The sequence below is a fragment of the Gouania willdenowi genome, chromosome 1, assembly GCF_900634775.1.
Source record: "Gouania willdenowi chromosome 1, fGouWil2.1, whole genome shotgun sequence".
In the NCBI taxonomy this organism is placed as follows: domain Eukaryota; kingdom Metazoa; phylum Chordata; class Actinopteri; order Blenniiformes; family Gobiesocidae; genus Gouania; species Gouania willdenowi.
Genome location: NC_041044.1, coordinates 29,144,376 through 29,160,608, shown reverse-complemented (window position 1 = coordinate 29,160,608; position 16,233 = coordinate 29,144,376). Strand labels below are relative to the sequence as shown.

The 16,233-nt window shown below is 35.4% G+C and overlaps 1 protein-coding gene across 3 annotated transcripts; it reads left to right on the top strand.

The window, feature by feature from the left end:
• The first annotated feature begins 323 nt into the window (after positions 1-323).
• Positions 324-9,530, top strand: LOC114466224 (microtubule-associated protein 9-like). 3 transcript variants are annotated; one of them, XM_028451837.1, is made up of 13 exons: positions 324-539; positions 635-725; positions 2,938-3,417; positions 3,509-3,690; positions 3,767-3,824; positions 4,973-5,040; positions 5,129-5,223; positions 5,311-5,464; positions 7,201-7,287; positions 7,397-7,558; positions 7,656-7,801; positions 8,365-8,500; positions 9,304-9,530. In XM_028451837.1, exons 1-13 carry the CDS (start codon positions 465-467, stop codon positions 9,424-9,426), a joined length of 1,857 nt encoding a protein of 618 aa, XP_028307638.1. In that variant the 5' UTR covers positions 324-464; the 3' UTR covers positions 9,427-9,530. The 3 variants fall into 3 exon arrangements, with proteins under 3 accessions (XP_028307638.1, XP_028307628.1, XP_028307619.1); XM_028451827.1 differs by having other exon boundaries at positions 3,767-3,875; positions 7,668-7,801; XM_028451818.1 differs by having other exon boundaries at positions 3,767-3,875.
• The last annotated feature ends 6,703 nt before the right edge of the window (positions 9,531-16,233 follow it).

The window sequence follows — 16,233 nt, the reverse complement described above, 5'->3', positions numbered from 1 at the left end:
ACAGTCTACCTGTGCTTATGTGGGTTTTCTACTTCTATCCAAAAACATGCTGGAATAATAGGCATCTCAAAACTTTGGTTTTTTTTTCCATCTTGTCCCAATTGCCTAAGCATTAAATGCTCTAATATATCCACCACTGCATTATCAGTATAATTAACTGACCGTCAGGGGTGATATTGTAATGTCTGATATGTGTACATAGGGTCAGAGGTGTCCGTTTTTCACGATGTTTGTCATCTCTACCTCTCGCGTAAACTGCACTGTTCCTTTAAGATTATTCCAATGAGCATGCGCGATGTCAGACGGAAATGGTATCCCTTGGTAACCGTGAACTGTCCCGTTAGCTTGTTAATGCTCAGGCTCTGTTAGCATCACATACACGACTGACTGTCGTGTGATTTAAACCCCAACGAAGAAGGTAAGAGCAATTTAGGTAAATAAAAAAACAAACGTTAAAGGAGCTGATGAGAGGAGACTTTAAAATGACTACACTTGCGTACAAGAAAAGCCCCAAAACATCCAAAAGAACAACGTTTCAGGTAAGAGTCCGTCCATTAGCACAGACGGTGTTTGTTGTGAGCATAAAGCTTATTATCAGGCATCACTACGTCATCCTGTAAACACGTGTTTGTAGGATGAACTCCAAGCTGCTGTGTCTGCAAGAGCAAGCAAGACCAGCACTAACCAGTACTCCTACTATGATGACTTTGAGGAGGATGAGGATGGTGAGATAAACAATTGACACAGGGGAAGCCACACAAGTTCACGTCACCACAGTTTTGTGTGGTTTTTTTTTTTGTTAATTTGTTTTTTTGTCTCACTGTAAATATATTTCATTTAAAAACTCTAATTGGGTATGCTACGAAGCGAGATTACCTCTTATCGCGCTAACTTCCGGGATTTAATCAGTGTTTGCTGGACTATGAAACTGGCTAACACAACGAAGCTAAATCTCCATGGTAATGCTTAACGACTAGCCTGGTCAGGAGCAGGTTTTGTTCTGGCTAGCAAGTGCTAAAATCCCGCCTCCCGACCAATCAGTTCTCTTAGAAAGCGAGCTGTCCAATAAAAGGTGATGTGTGAATACGTCACTGGGTGAATCTGATCTGACAGCTGACAGGAGAGAGAATATTTAGATATCGATGCAACCCTTTCATTTACCGATGACATCCTACAGACTCTTTGATTGTTTGTTAACATTGTGACATATTTTGTTGGGCGGGGCGTAGCCTGGAGGCTAAACAACAATTGTCTTCGTTTTTTCTGAGCAGGAGTGTTCGCTGGAATCCTATAAAACTTTAATTTATGTCCACTAACGTTATTCCTCCTATTCTGGCACCCAAACACACAAGACAACATTCTAAAGCTGTAGTATTACTAGCCTCCACAGTCTTTAGCCAGCGGTGTTAACTTTTTTTTGCCTCCAGCTAGAGTTGTGACTCAATCGTAATGTGGGCCATTAAGGGGTCGATAGGAAATATAGAGATTTTTATCTGATGGACTGATAAGTCTAATTAGTCAGCTGAAGCATCGGCGCTTTCACACCGATAAATACATTTATTAATTAATGTATTCTGGGGTAATGCAAAGAGCCTCAGTCCTGTAAGATAACATACAATATAAATATATTCCAACTTATGATTTAGGCTGATCTGAACGTAGCATCAGAGCCAAAGACAAAGTAAAAGTAAGTGAACTCACTAATTTAAGTATTAACACTCATCAATTCCTGCATTCATTATTTTCTGATTTTACTGCAGCAACAGTGTTGTTTTTGGTCTGAATTATGGATTTTAATTCTTCATATTTTTAAAGAGTTATTCCTCAATTGTAACGTTCTACAGTTCCTCCGTGTGTGATTGATCTGACTCTGTAATATCTACTTCCGTCACTAGAGTGCGCCGATTAACCAGACTGTGTTCCATAACTGTCTATAATTGACAGTATGGGGCCCCCAAGATCCCGCTTAGGGCCCCAAGATGTCATGGGCCGGCCCTGACCGCCATATACAGTATGTTATTCAACCATGGATAAATGCAATATTTACTTGAAACCCGATTTTAAAAGTGCTCAAATCGGGCCATGCGTAGTATCAGCGGAAAGGTCTGGTCCGTGTCTGGGGCCGAAGTGTTCATTTTGTGTAAAATGTGATATTAGCGGACAGGTTTTATTCCCCCGAGTCCGAATATGTCCTTGGTTTTTAAGGACAGAGTCTGAAATGGGCCCACTGGAAGCCCCGTAGGGTCGGTAAGAAGTGTTTAATTTTGAAAATAATCCCCCCTCATTTCCGTTGTGACTTTTGTTGGTGTGTTGTGTTGTGTTGTGTGGCCCTTCTGGGCCATCGTAGGAACATGCATTCAGATGTTTCCCAGACAACATAGCCCAGCTGCTTTATTCCTGGAGGTGCTGTTGAAAAAAACATTATTTGCACAACCTTTGGAGTTGGAAGAGGAAGCAGCTGGTCCTTAATAGAAATTAGTGATGACAGCAGCACATTCTCTACATTCAGGGGTGTCAAATATGCTTCCCGTGGGTCAAGTTACTAAATATGAGAAAGTAAAAAGTTAACTGCGATTTCTTTATTTGTCAACAGGGGGCGCTGTGTTGCTGAGTTAGTCGGGCTAAAATGCTTTTTTTTTTTTTTTTTGAAAAAATCTCAAATTCAGATTTATTTGTCAAACCGCCTGCTGTTTCAGGGTTTCAAAGCAGACCACACCTTGGACATGCCATTTTTATTTTATTTTTCTTGTAAATATGACTCTGTTGTTAATCTCTTTTTCCTGGTCAGACTAAAAATATGAAATTCCTCTGTAGTCTGTTATTTTTTATTTTCATGTGTAAATAAACTAAGGAGTCGAGTCACGATCTCCCAAGCATCATCAGGGACTAATAAACAATATTTCAAAGTTTACAGCTGAATATCTTTCTTTCTGTCAGATTTCCTGAATGAACTTCTTAAATCAAGAAAAAAGAAGACGGATGCTTTCAAGGCCTCAAAGAAGAAAGCCCAATTCAACACTTTTGAGCTTTCAGACGATGAGGGCAGAGAAAATCGAACGAAGAAAGTCTCATTTCTGAAAACCCAAAGGAACTTCTCTCCCCAGAACAACACGACAGTTTCAGAGTCTCAAGATAATGAAGTAGCAGACTCTTCTGTCGTCATTTCCAATGACTTGAATGACTCTTTTTCTTCAAAGCACAGTACAAAAGCAAGTGATGAAATCACAAGGGGTGAAAATGGTTTCCTTGACAGCACTGATGCCCAAAAACCAGAACAGAACTCTGGGGAAAATATGTCCAGTTCTCTGCCTGACCTCACCTTGTCCCAAACATTGGAAAGCGGTACAGCAGAGTCTTCAGCTGTCAACAGCTCAGTAAAGTTATCAGCATCAGATGTCACTCATATGGAATCCACAGGCATGTTTAGCATTCATTTAGATTTTAGGTCATGCATCATTCAGTTAAAGTTTTCAGGTTTTTTAATGTTATTATCCATGTGATGGTACAGAGAGGCTGCCACCAAAACCCAAACCACGGCAAAGGACTTTGGGTTTGATTTCTCAAACTATTCAGAAACCAGCTGAAGAAAGTGTGGCTCAGGACGTCAGCAGGCCTCACACTTCCTCCACATCCATTCATTTATCCAGTGATACATCCAGCAACGTGGCTGTGGCCAGCAGCAGTCCACATGTGGGTTGTTACACAGTTTCAGATTCAATAGTGGAACTCAACATCATCTAATTAGATTTTTTTTTTTAACCTGAAGTGTTTAGCGGGACATTACACAGAGTCACAAAGCCTCAGCAGATCAACATCAAGTCACAGTGAGTCGTCACAACTCATCAAGTTGTCTACAGTTGATTCTGGATCTAGAGGTTAGTATAATTCACATTGATAATGTGTAATTACAATTGAAACAATTTTTAGAACTACAGTAAGGCACATGTGTAAAATTCAAGGACCGGGGGCCAAATCCGGCCCTTTAGAGCATCCAATTCGGCCCTCAGGAGAAAGCCAAAATGACAGAAAACATGAGTTACTGTATACATCACCATTTTGAGGGGCTTGCATTTTTCCTTTGTTTATGTCGCATGAATGCAGTCATTTTTATTTGCAAGTTGTGGAAATAACAATTCCTCTAAATTACACAAAAATCGGTAACGAAATCAATATTTTTTTTAATGAATTGAACTGATATTAAAAACTAATGCACAATAATGTTAAAGTTGTTCTTTTTCCCCATCTAAAATCTACGGCCCTCTTGAGGTCAAATTGGTCCATATTTGGCACCTGAACTAAAATGAGATTGACACCCCCGCAGTAAGAGAACAAAAGTAACTGCTATTAAGGGAAAGTTTCAATTGTTTGGTCATACAACATGGTAAGACACAAGGTAGTTCTACTGCATTTAAATGGTCAGATGTGAAGCTTCATAGATGGAGGCCCAGAACTGATTAAAGTTATATTCAGTAATTCAGTGTTTACAAAGAAAGTATTGCAAACAAAACACAAAGTGTTTCCTTTCACAATTGGAAAATTCAATTTACTGCCATCAGCATAGAACTGACAGAAATCAGTGTGAATACAGGTACTGTACAGCAACACACTGTTCAGAAAGGGTTTTCATGATAGAGGTGCAACCAAATTATTATGTTTCATTTTTCATCCTAACAATGCTAACTTTGCATGAACACACTGCTTTATGTCTAATGACTCTAATTATTTAAAATGTTTGTTCTGTTGCAGGGGGCAGCTTTATTTGGTCAGGTGTAACAACCACTAAATAGTGATTTAAATCATGATTTATTTGTGGGGTTTTTTCCACAGTATTTTCTATAAAAGAATAAGAAATAAAATATTGTCACTTCAGTTTTTGAAGGCATTTTTACAGCTTCCTAAAACACTTACCCAATACTGTTTTAAAATACAGATTTTCTAGTTTTTGTTTTTTTTTTTTCTTCTTTTTTTTTAGATGACTTCGTTCCTTATCACAGCAAAGAGCAGAAAACGAACCATTCTACATCACATGAAGAAGGGAATGTAAGTCATGTTCTACCTGTTTTGTAATGCTGTTGTCTGATGTCCACAGTGCTCACTCTCACTTTTTACCATTTTCTTTGCTTTCCAGGAATGCTCTGATCCAATCTCTCCTGTTCCTAAAACATCATTGAATGATGTTAAGCAATTTCCCCCTGGGATTAATAAAGGAATTCTGAATACCACGTCAGTAATCAGTCTACACTCACAGCACTGATTATTAAAACCAATCTGACAAATAACTTTTTTTTTTTTTTTTTAAACCTTGAATAGGACCCAAAGTTCCCTCTGTAAAACCACTTGGAGCGTGTGCTCCAGGAAAGTGGAATCAAAGTATTTGGGGACTCTTAAAATTCTTGATCAGAAAGTCTCACCACAGGAGACAGAGCAGCTAGCAGCAGATGCACTGAGGGCTACTGTATACCAGGTTAGTTGGGAGGAGGTTTGTGTTTTCTAGCATTAATTCAATCACATAATAAGACAGTGCAGATTCCCAACCTTTTTTGTATCGTGACCCCATTTCTTTTTACTGCATTTAATTATTATTTATTAACTATATATATTTTTTATTTATTTATTTATTCAGTTTATTTCCAACATGGTTGCGTTCACAGAAGTTTTTTTTTTGTTTTGTTTTTGTCCATGCTGAAAAAGGAGATGAGAGAAGCAGTTTGCTTATCCAAGTCCCGTCCCCTGTTTTGAACACAGAAAATTTACATCAAAGCTTGTCTCTCTGGTCAAACAGTCTTAGGTTGTTCTGAACACAATTTCATTTCTTTCTTTTTTTTGTCCTTTTTTATGTAGGATTTATTCTCATCTGTAGTCAGTGTTGTCTTTTTTCATTCCTCCTCCTCTCCATTGTTGTTCAAAAGAAAAGTTTATCTTCTTTACCACTCTATTGGACACGCTGGTTCGTGTTGTTGTGATCTTCTGTTCGTGAAGATTGAGTCGATTGTGTTCATTGACCAGTTGATAAGTTCCATCTTGTTGATGTGTTGATCTCGTATTCGTGTAAGAATTTGTTCCGAGTTTTTTCTTTATATCTAGTCAAGTTTGCAGCTTGTTTGGTCTCTGCATCAAGGTTATTCCAGCTGGTGATAACTCTATTGACAGTGCTGTATTTTCCAATGTTAGATTTAACCCTTTCTTGTATAAACACATTATTATGTCTTAGTTCATAAGCAGTGTGTTTGTATGTGAAACGTTTTTGTATTTGATATGGGAGTGTTTTAAGTGAGGCCCTAAATGCGAGAATTTGTGTGTTGTCGTGTATTATTTCTTGCAGTTTTAGGTATTTGGCCTTTTCAAATAGTTTGTTTGTGTGTGCGTTGTGTGGTGCTTTATATAGAATTCTAATTGCTTTTTTTTTTAAGTTTAAATAAAGGTTCAAGATACGTTTTGTAGGTGTTTCCCCAGATTTCTGAGCAGTAATTTAAATGTGACCCAATAAGGGAAGAATAGATTGTCTTCAGTGATTTGGTATCTAGTATTTGTTGTAATTTCCATAGGATGTAGCTGCTTTTAGCAACTTTGTTTTTAACTACTTGTATGTGCTTTTTCCAGGTCAGTTTCTCATCTATCCACACTCCTAGTGCTCTATATTCTTTTACTTGTTCAATTATGTCCGTGTCTAGTTTCAGTCTAATATTTTCTGTTATTTTTTTATTTCCAAAACTGATGAATTTTGTTTTGCTGACGTTTAGGGCTAGTTTATTTACATTGAGCCATGTTTGGATTTTTGATAGTTCCTCATTCGTCGTTTCTATTAGAGTTTTAATGTCTTTACCTGAACATAGGATGGTTGTGTCGTCTGCAAACAGCGTTAGTTTGAGGCAATTTGATATATATATGTCAATAGAATACAGTTGTTTAAGATTGTGTTTTATCTTTGAAAAACAAGAATAATGAATCAATATTCAAAAATGTATATTTAATCAATAATTCATTTTTTTTATTTTTTTTTTATCAATTACTAGAAATTTCAGGCGACCCCATTTAAAATACAGGTGACCCCACATGGGTTCCCGACCCCAAGGTTGAAAAGCATTGTCCTATTGCTTCTTATCATGATATGCGTGTGTGTTTGACTGCAATGTTAGTGTACGTGAGTGTATCTCCAAATGTTTTCCTCTGTCAGTTTAAATGTCTATTCACATGTTGCAGGAATGGCTTAAAAAGAAAAATGAGAAATCAAAAGAGAAAATGCAGCTAAAGCAGAAAGAGGAAATGCAGAAAGAAGAAAAGAAAAAGGTACTAAAATTTAAAAAAAATGTTTTCCTGATAACTAAACAAATCAGATTATTACAGCAGTTTGTGAACAATCGTGCATGCAGCTCATCAGCTCTTTGTCAACAAACAGGAACAAGAAGCTAAAGAGCGAGATGCTGTTGCATCTTATGAGGCCTGGAAAAAAAGGAAAGCGGATTATTTCAAAGCAAAAGCCAAAGAAAAACAGGAAATGATCAGAAAAGAGAAAGAAGCCACTCTGGAGAAAGTGGAAAAAAGGCAGTCAGCCGAACAGGTAAGTAAATCATTCATCATCAGTTATTCTGAGAGTTTTTTGGAAGTATTTGAGTGAATGGTCTTTGCTAATCTGTGTATGTAATTAACAATTCGAGGTGTTTCTAAAGTGGAAAAGTGAGCATGATGATCTCCTAAAGGAAAAGTACAGGAAACAGCTTGAGACTGAAAATAAACTGAAAATGAAAAAACAAGAAGAAGACGAGGAGAGAAAGAACAACTGCAAATCTGCCGTCTCTAACTGGTGAGTGTAGACGATTGCTAACTGATTTAAAATAGGGACATAGGGTCACACTCCCCTACCCTGCATTTACGTTTGGATAGAGTGGTCATTACAACTCCCTTTCAAACACAAAAAGGTTGTGTATGAAGTAATATATGTAATTGTATTTGGCATCTGAAAATTGCCAAATACATTGTAATTGTTGGAGTTCTTATTATTTTTCTTCCACAACTTGCTTTGTCCTAAACTCATCCTAGGCAATTAGTGCAGCACATACTGCATGTCATCTCATAGGGGCAATATCAAAGATGTCCAGGCGACCTTTTTTGGAGCCAAAATGTTATGGTCAAGGTCGCGTCGTGTCAAAAACCAAAGTTTTCCATATCTCTACGAATATTTATCGAACAAGTTCGATGCTTACATTTATGAAAAGCTAATCTCACAAATTATAAAAGATGAATACTTTGCTGTCTAAGCACACAGTTTCCCAGTGGCACACATAAAGTTTGTTTTCAAAATTCAACATTTTTTTTTAAATGTATTTACTGTCATATTGTTCAAACCATTTTCCCCAAACAATTCAGGTGTGAGATAAAGAAAAATGTCCTCCAAGAACAGCACACATCCCAACAGAAGACTCTATGGAATAAGAAGAAAGAGGAGCAATACATGAAGGAGGAAAGGGATCAAATGGCATTAGAGATGTATGAGAGTTGGCTGGTCAGTACAATATCTATGAAGAAGCTTATATCTATTTGACTGCACAGATAATATCTCAGAGAGAAGTTTTAAACCTTTACATACATTGTTTTTGAGGAAACTTCTCCAATGAACAATCTATGCTATGTTAACTAGTAGTGGTGGCCTAGTGGTTAAGGACGCTGGGCTTGTAATCGGAGGGTTGCCGGTTCAAGCCTCACCTGGGCCGTCACTGTGGGATGTTGAGCAAGTCCCTTAACCCCGAACTGCTCCCCAGGCGCCGCAAAATGGCTGCCCACTGCTCCTCAGGATGGGTTAAAATGCAGAGGACAAATTCCATTAATGTACTAACATTACATGGCCAATTAAAGGTGAAAGCCCCGATTTAATCTTAATCTTACCTACAAAGTACTCACTATACCTCTCTATTCACAATTATCTCGATCCAACCTACTCACCACAGGTTGCAGAGTCCACAGTTTTTATGGGAGGGGGCGGAGCCAACAGTGCTGGTTTGTGGTTTTAGAAGCCATCAAAACATCACAAACCACAATTCTCAGCCAATTGCAAAATCTGATTGTATTAACCAGGTTTTAACCCATAGAGGGCACTCACTCTTACATTTTTACAACAAAATATGTCAAATAGGTACTTTGACTAAAATGTCAAGAGATGTCAAGAATCAATCAACAACTACTACTTCATACCCAAATACATTTGTTTTCAGTGGAAAAAGGTTCTTTTTAGTGAGTCTATTAGTTTAAAGTATAGATATTTGCGTGTGTTACTTTTTTGATAACTGACATTTTTGTTTTTTCTTACAGGCCAGAAAAGATCTTGAAGAGAAAAGACAAAGAAAAGAAAGAGTAGTTCAAGCCATACTGAGTGACAGCCCACCTCCTCCATGGAGTCCTCCAAATAAAACTGTTCCATTTAGAAAATATTAAATAATATTAATATATTTTATATATTATGTTATAAATTATATTAACTTGGTAATCTGCTGTGAAATTTGTACTATTTTATTAAATACAGCTTTCATTTTTTTTTACTTTGGTTGGTCTTTATTATGTAATAACACCAGTTGAGAGGATTTTTATTCCTTAGACTTTATAAAGTCTCTTCTGGTATTTTGTACCTGCGTACCATGTGCTGTATTATAGGGGTGTTGCAGCTGATCCCAGCTGATGTAAGGCACAAAGCAGAGTAAAGCTCCACAAAGTGCTTTGCTTTGTGATGCCTTTTTTGAATATTTTCACCACTGAATTTAACATATTTAGTATCCAAGATATGAAACTACACAATGGCAGTACAACTCAGTGATTCAATGTCTTTTTATTTATTTATTAGAAGCTGCACTAAAAATACAGAATTTATAAGTAAACAGCTAGGTAAAAAAATGTAGATTCAGTTAGATTTAAACCTGGCTCTGCGGCCAGGTTATTTCCTCATATCCCCAGCACATCTAACTCGGTCACGCTTTACAGCGATGATGATGATGATCAAGGAGAGAGATTTTAACTGTGACTCGGACAGAAGAATGCGGCCGATCCTCAGTCACACTACAATAATCTGACCAATTATCTTATCAAATCAATCTGTTACATTATTTATCAATGAAAGGAATTCAAATTAAAACTGAACTTTATCATTTTCAAGGATTTTAATGACATTTACAAGCTTTGGGAAAACGCCATGTTCCGTGACTTCACTGACATCACTGCCTCCTTTCCTTCAGCCCGCCTTCATTCACAGACTTTGCGGTTTTGCTTTACTTATGCGCAATGGGCGTGTCAGGAGCCTGGACCGGAGAATACGAGTAAGAGAGAAGTGCGTAACTGCAGGCGCGCAAAAAAGCGCTTAAGTCCAGACGAGAGAATAGACCCCTATATGCGGATGATACCAGCCTGTACTGCTCAGGAAAGGACCTGAAACAGCTCCTTGCTACAGTAGAAGATGAATTTACATTCTTAAAAAATGGTTTGATCTAAACAATCTATCAATGAATCAGAGTAAAACAAAATACATCATTTTTTTAAATAGAAAAATCAGTGATCATGCAACTTAATTAATGATACAGAAATTGAATGAGTTTCAGCAAATCCGTTTTTAGGAGTTACCATGATGGAAAACTTAAATGGAAATCACATATAAGTATATTAAAAACAAAATTAGCAAAAATCATTGCTGTAATTTCTTCCTTACCTAAATTATGGCTTGAAAATATGGAGAAACAACTACAAATCCAATAGTCATCCTATTTTCCTACTCCAAAAAAAAGGCATTAAGAATTATCACTAAAGCAGATTTCTTGCACCAACAAACCCAATTTTTGTAGAACTAAATTTATTGAAAATCCATGATCTTGTTGACTTTAACAGAGGGATCTTCCACCTTTACTTTCAAAGGAGCCATTTTGCTTCATCTCATCTGGATTACAGTCCTCCTGAAGCTGAAAAAACACCATCTCAATGAAGACAATACAGGGTATTACATTTTATACAGTTAAAATTGTATAGAATAATGTTTGATTTAATTTTTTTTATATTGATCATGTAAATGGCAACTTAAAAACAGTTTAAAATAAAATAAAATAAATTGATATCAAGAAATAAAATAGTATCTTGCATCTTCACATTCTTATGCATCTTAGTTTGCAAGAACACAATGTTATATAAATATCTTTTTTTTTTTAGTTAATGTGTTTGAAATGCTAGAAAAAGTAACTTGAATTTGATAACGCATGATCATGTGCTAATTGCTCATTTCTTGCCACACATAAGGCATGCATATTTAACCGACACATTGGTGGTTAAATTAATCTGTTTCCACACAATTAAAATCTATTTTCTTCCAGAATAGTGTTTTTGTTGGTTTAGTTATCTTACCTGGGATTTAAAAGTTAAGGTAAGCCACGGGTGCAGGAAAGTTGAAGTAGGAAGGTGGCCAAGCATTGCACAACGTGATTTATTTTAGGTTAACAAATTGTTCTTGATTTTATTTGTCATTAATCATTAATAAATAGCCTCAGTAAAAAAAATACTATTTTTTTCAATAATTTTTTTAAAGCTGTAGGGAGCCATTGCAAAAGAGTCAAAGAGCCACATGAGGCTCCAGAACCGCAGGTTGCAGAGCCCTGCATTAACACATTAGTAATAAAGTACAAGGCACATAATAATTTTCTCCTCTTTGAACACAAGAAAAGTCAGTACAACCTCAGTGGAACCGGCATTTTTAAAAAAATAAAAGCTAGGACAAATTTAAAAAGAGTCGATGTATTTATGTGAGAGGCGTTAATCTGTGGAATGAAAGATCAAATAAAAGAGTCCGGAACAGTCACCACTTTTCAAAAAGATGTATAAATGTACTAGAATTCAAAAATATATAAGCTCAGGATGAATAAAGTAAGCAACTAATGAAAATACTTTAATAGATCCATAACGGATTAAATGATGAAATGATTTAGTTTAAAAATAAAATAACATAAAACAAAATTAAATTTAGGTTAAAATAACGATTCTTAATTCATGTGTATTTCTCTTCTGTTGGACACTTGAAATTGTTTATTATAAATTTTTGTGTTTTGTCTCGGGGAAGTCTGTAAACAGGGGTAGGCATAAGAAGTACTATCTTCAGCCTAAGCCCCAATGTCGGTCGTGCATACACGAAATAATGGAAATGTTTTGTTTAATATTTAATGAAATGAAATATGGCCGAACAAACTACTACTACTACTACCACATCTTCTACACACAAGATTATGTTTTTATATTCCTACTGAGCATAAAATGTTATAAGACTACTGTAAGTATGTCCAGAGTTAAAGTCAAATTAAATATATATTTTCTATTAAATATATATTTTCTTTCCAAAATCATATAACAAACATGAACGCGTTGACAATGCTGACTGAGCGTGCAGGTCTGCAGCTGGACGCCTCTCGTATGATGTGCAAATATTAAAAGTGCGCTAGAAATACCCGGATGTGCGTGCGTGCGTGTGTGCGTGCGTGTGTGTGGAGCAAATATCTCCCCGACGCGGTGTGAGTTCGACCTGAAACTTAGTCAACGGGTTCCAAATACCCCAAGTGTGTGTACCTGTTATTTTGGAGTAATTTGGTCATTTCCAAATGTTTATTTTTATTTTATTTCAATTCTGGACGGCACGGCAAGTGAAACCTATTCCGCTTTTGACCTCAGGGTGTGAGGGGGCGCTAGCGCACCATCTGTGTCTATTACACTGCACAGCTCCTCACCCGAGCAAGAGTCACGTGTGCGGCCAGAGCCAATCGCTGCGCACACAGCAAAGCAGACGCGGACTGTAAACACACGAGTGAGAGAGAGGAGGATATATACCGATATATATATATATATATATATATATATATATATATATATATATATATATATATATATATATATATCGCACTGATATACTAGCAAAGCTCTTAAATCTCACTTATTGGGCCTGATGTGAGTCACTGATGTGCGTGTGTGTGAGCCACGACATACTCCACTTCCTCCTGTGCCATGGAAGCTAAGCTCTGATCACTCGGTTCGAAGGTAAACAATGATTTTTTTTTTTTTTTTTTTTTTTTTTAAAAGACAGCCGAATTGTACATAATACTTTAATTTACTTACTCACTCATGTAGTTTGGAGCTTTACGTTTTGTTTTGCGCAGTTTTGGTTGCATTTCTGATTGGCGCTTCAATGCCTATGGAGTTTGTTTATCAGTGTCTCAAACATTTCAAACACGATATTTATTTATTTATATAAAAAAAATATATATACTAAATGAGTAAAATACAACAAAAAAACTAAACAATATTTATACAAAAAGTACACAACATGGCTCCATAATCACACTACAATGGCAACCAAAAACATTTATACAAAAAATGAACAAAAAGACAACTGAGAGATAAAAAAAATACACAACTCCAAAAAACATACATTACAGAAAAATACGACAAAAATATGAAAGTGACTCAAAATACACAAAACGAAATATTTATACAAAAAATACACGAAATGACAACAGAAATGCCAAGAAATACACAAGTTGACAACAGAAATACACAAAATGATTCCAGAATCACACTACAATGGCAACTAAAAACAATAATCATACAAAAAATGTACAAAAAGACAACAGAAAGATTCAAAAATACACATAACTCCAAAAACATCTATCTATCTAACTACTATTAGTTTCTTTTTGTTATATGATCTGTCGATGTAAAATAAAATAATGACATTTGCACAAAACATTTTTTTTTTTTATGGCCAAGCTAACATGGCTTATTTTATTTATTTTTTCAAATAAATTAAATGGAAAAGCTTTCTATTATTTGTCATGATATTGAATTTAGTCACGAGGCTTAATTTTGATAACATTAGATTGTAATAACAGTCGCAATTGAGTGCAATTTTTATTTTTTATTTTTATTTAGTTTACCCTGGAAAATATACAAATCTGTTGTAGTTTGATTTATTGTTGCATTTGTGTGTCCATTATAAAAGGATGGCATGGTTTGTCTTATTTAGCAGAGGCTCGTCATAATGTAAATAAAACCTCATGCGTTTTAAATGTAGATTTGAAGGTTTTGTGTTGATTATTACAGAGAAAATAGTCTCTGACCAAATCTTATGTTTTCTCTCTTTATGTGTTATTATAGAATTAAAGCAACGTTTTCCAAATGAACCTATTTCACTCACTGATGCTTATTGTTTTAAACATTTTTATATTTCAGATGCATGTTTCAATTTTTGTCAGCAACGTGAAACCTGAGGTGAGCGTCTGCACAATGTGCTACGAGCAGTAGCACTGCTCCATTTGTCTAGCCTATTGTGTAAATGCACATCTGATATCAATGCTTATTAAAAAAAAAATGCTCCTATTGGTTATATATGTTACTTTTGTCCTTGTTCTATTCTTTGTCTGTAGTAATCATTTTATTTTTGCTTCTATTTGTTTTAGATATGTTGATTTGACGTTGCACTTTACAGTGCAGAGATGTGGGTCATTTCCATTGCCCCCTGTGTAGCAAAACCATTCTCAGAAAACCTGATATGAAAGTACAGTTTTTATTCCTGGGCCATGAGAACCCTGAACAAAAAAATAACCATCTTCCTCCCGTGACTCAAACTACATGTGCAATAACCCTCATCCAAGTGCAATACACTATGCCAAATGTATTTATCTTCCAACTGGTCACTTTATATTTTTATATTGTGTGTGTGGTAATGTATAGTTTGCTGAGTAGTTTTTTAGTATTATATATTTATACGTCTTTCCTTTTCCAGTATTTCATTTAAGTGTGCATTTTATGTCATTCTTGGAGAGCACCTCAATGTTACACATGTGTACAGTGACAATAAAAGCTTCTATTCTTAAAAGGGATTTTTTTTTTCTCCACTGTAGCTGATGCTTGTTTATGTGGAATTGTTGTCATTTTTTTTCTTTTTAATTTCATATTTTGTTATGAGCACTGACTTTTTCTTTTAGTTGGCTTTTTATAAATAAAGTTGAATTGAAATTCAATTAAATTAAGACACAAAACAGATGTCTTCCTTGAGTTTCATTGTGTTCACAGCCCATTGTATTTGTTTAATATTGTAATTTGTGTTGATCTTACATAACTTAATTTGTACTTTTTTTGACATTACTGAATATTGCTTTTTGTCAACCACTTATTTGTGTCTTTAGTTAGCAAATCATTCTCTGTTACTTGCTTGTATTTTAATACTGGTTTGATAATTCTTTGGAACAAAATTGTCCTCAAGGATTTTTGCAACATTTACTATTAGTGCTCGCCAAGGTAAGTTTTAGTGGTTCAAATGTAAATGTATTATCTGGCATTGTATACTTAATAGGTTAATAACAGTATGCCTATTCACAAAATGTACATTTTACTGATATTATTAATATTAGATTTATGATATATCTAGCAATGTCTATATTCCTTGAGGTCTACTTTCACTAGATCTGTGCTGTAAGTTGTGCTTTTACTTAAAAGACAATATAGTGATTATCAAGCCATGTGATTCTGCATATTGTTAATTATTTCTAGTGTAGTTTCAATGCAGATGTGCATAAATTATGAGCACGAGTCATCCTAGTAAAATCTTAAAATTGCAAACATTAACACAAATTGTCTAACGTAAAACCCCATCTTGAACATTTTAATATATAGTTTCATAAAACAATTAGCTCTGGGCTGTAAGAATAACTTTAATCACAAAAAAAATTATATATATATATAACGATACTATACATAACTGTGACCGAGTTATCATAAAATGGCCTTATTTAAATATTTTACCTTCATGTGTTGTACTTAAAATTTTAAGTATTCACAATGCTGTGAATTTTTAAACATTGAATGTATTCTACCTTTATCCCTGTTTTAAAGTTAAAAAAAAAAAAGGTTGTGATAGAACTGCTGCACAAATAAAACGATTGTGTCTCTAGAGGAAATCCAAATGATCAAAATCATTCACGGAAATGCTGATCAATTTATATGTTGTTGATGAGATGCATTATACTTTGTTTTTTTTCAATGTATTGCTGCTGAGGAATCCGGTTAACAAAAGGTATTAAAACGCAGAGAAAGTGTTATCGGTTTTATTTAGTATTTTTTTTCTTCATTTCCTAATGTAACTTCCGGATCTCAAGGAGGAGGAGCTGAGCGTGGAGGCACGCAGCTGGAGTCTCTTGCGTCGAACGTGTTATGACGTCAGAATGAGTTCGA

Coding starts and splice junctions, on each gene's coding strand:
- LOC114466224 (XM_028451818.1), top strand. CDS start 465: ATGAGAGGAGACTTTAAAATGACTACACTTGCGTACAAGAAAAGCCCC. Junction 3,876..4,972: donor AGTTGATTCTGGATCTAGAG/GTTAGTATAATT, acceptor CTTTTTTTTTAG/ATGACTTCGTTCCTTATCAC. Junction 8,501..9,303: donor AGATGTATGAGAGTTGGCTG/GTCAGTACAATA, acceptor TTTTTCTTACAG/GCCAGAAAAGATCTTGAAGA.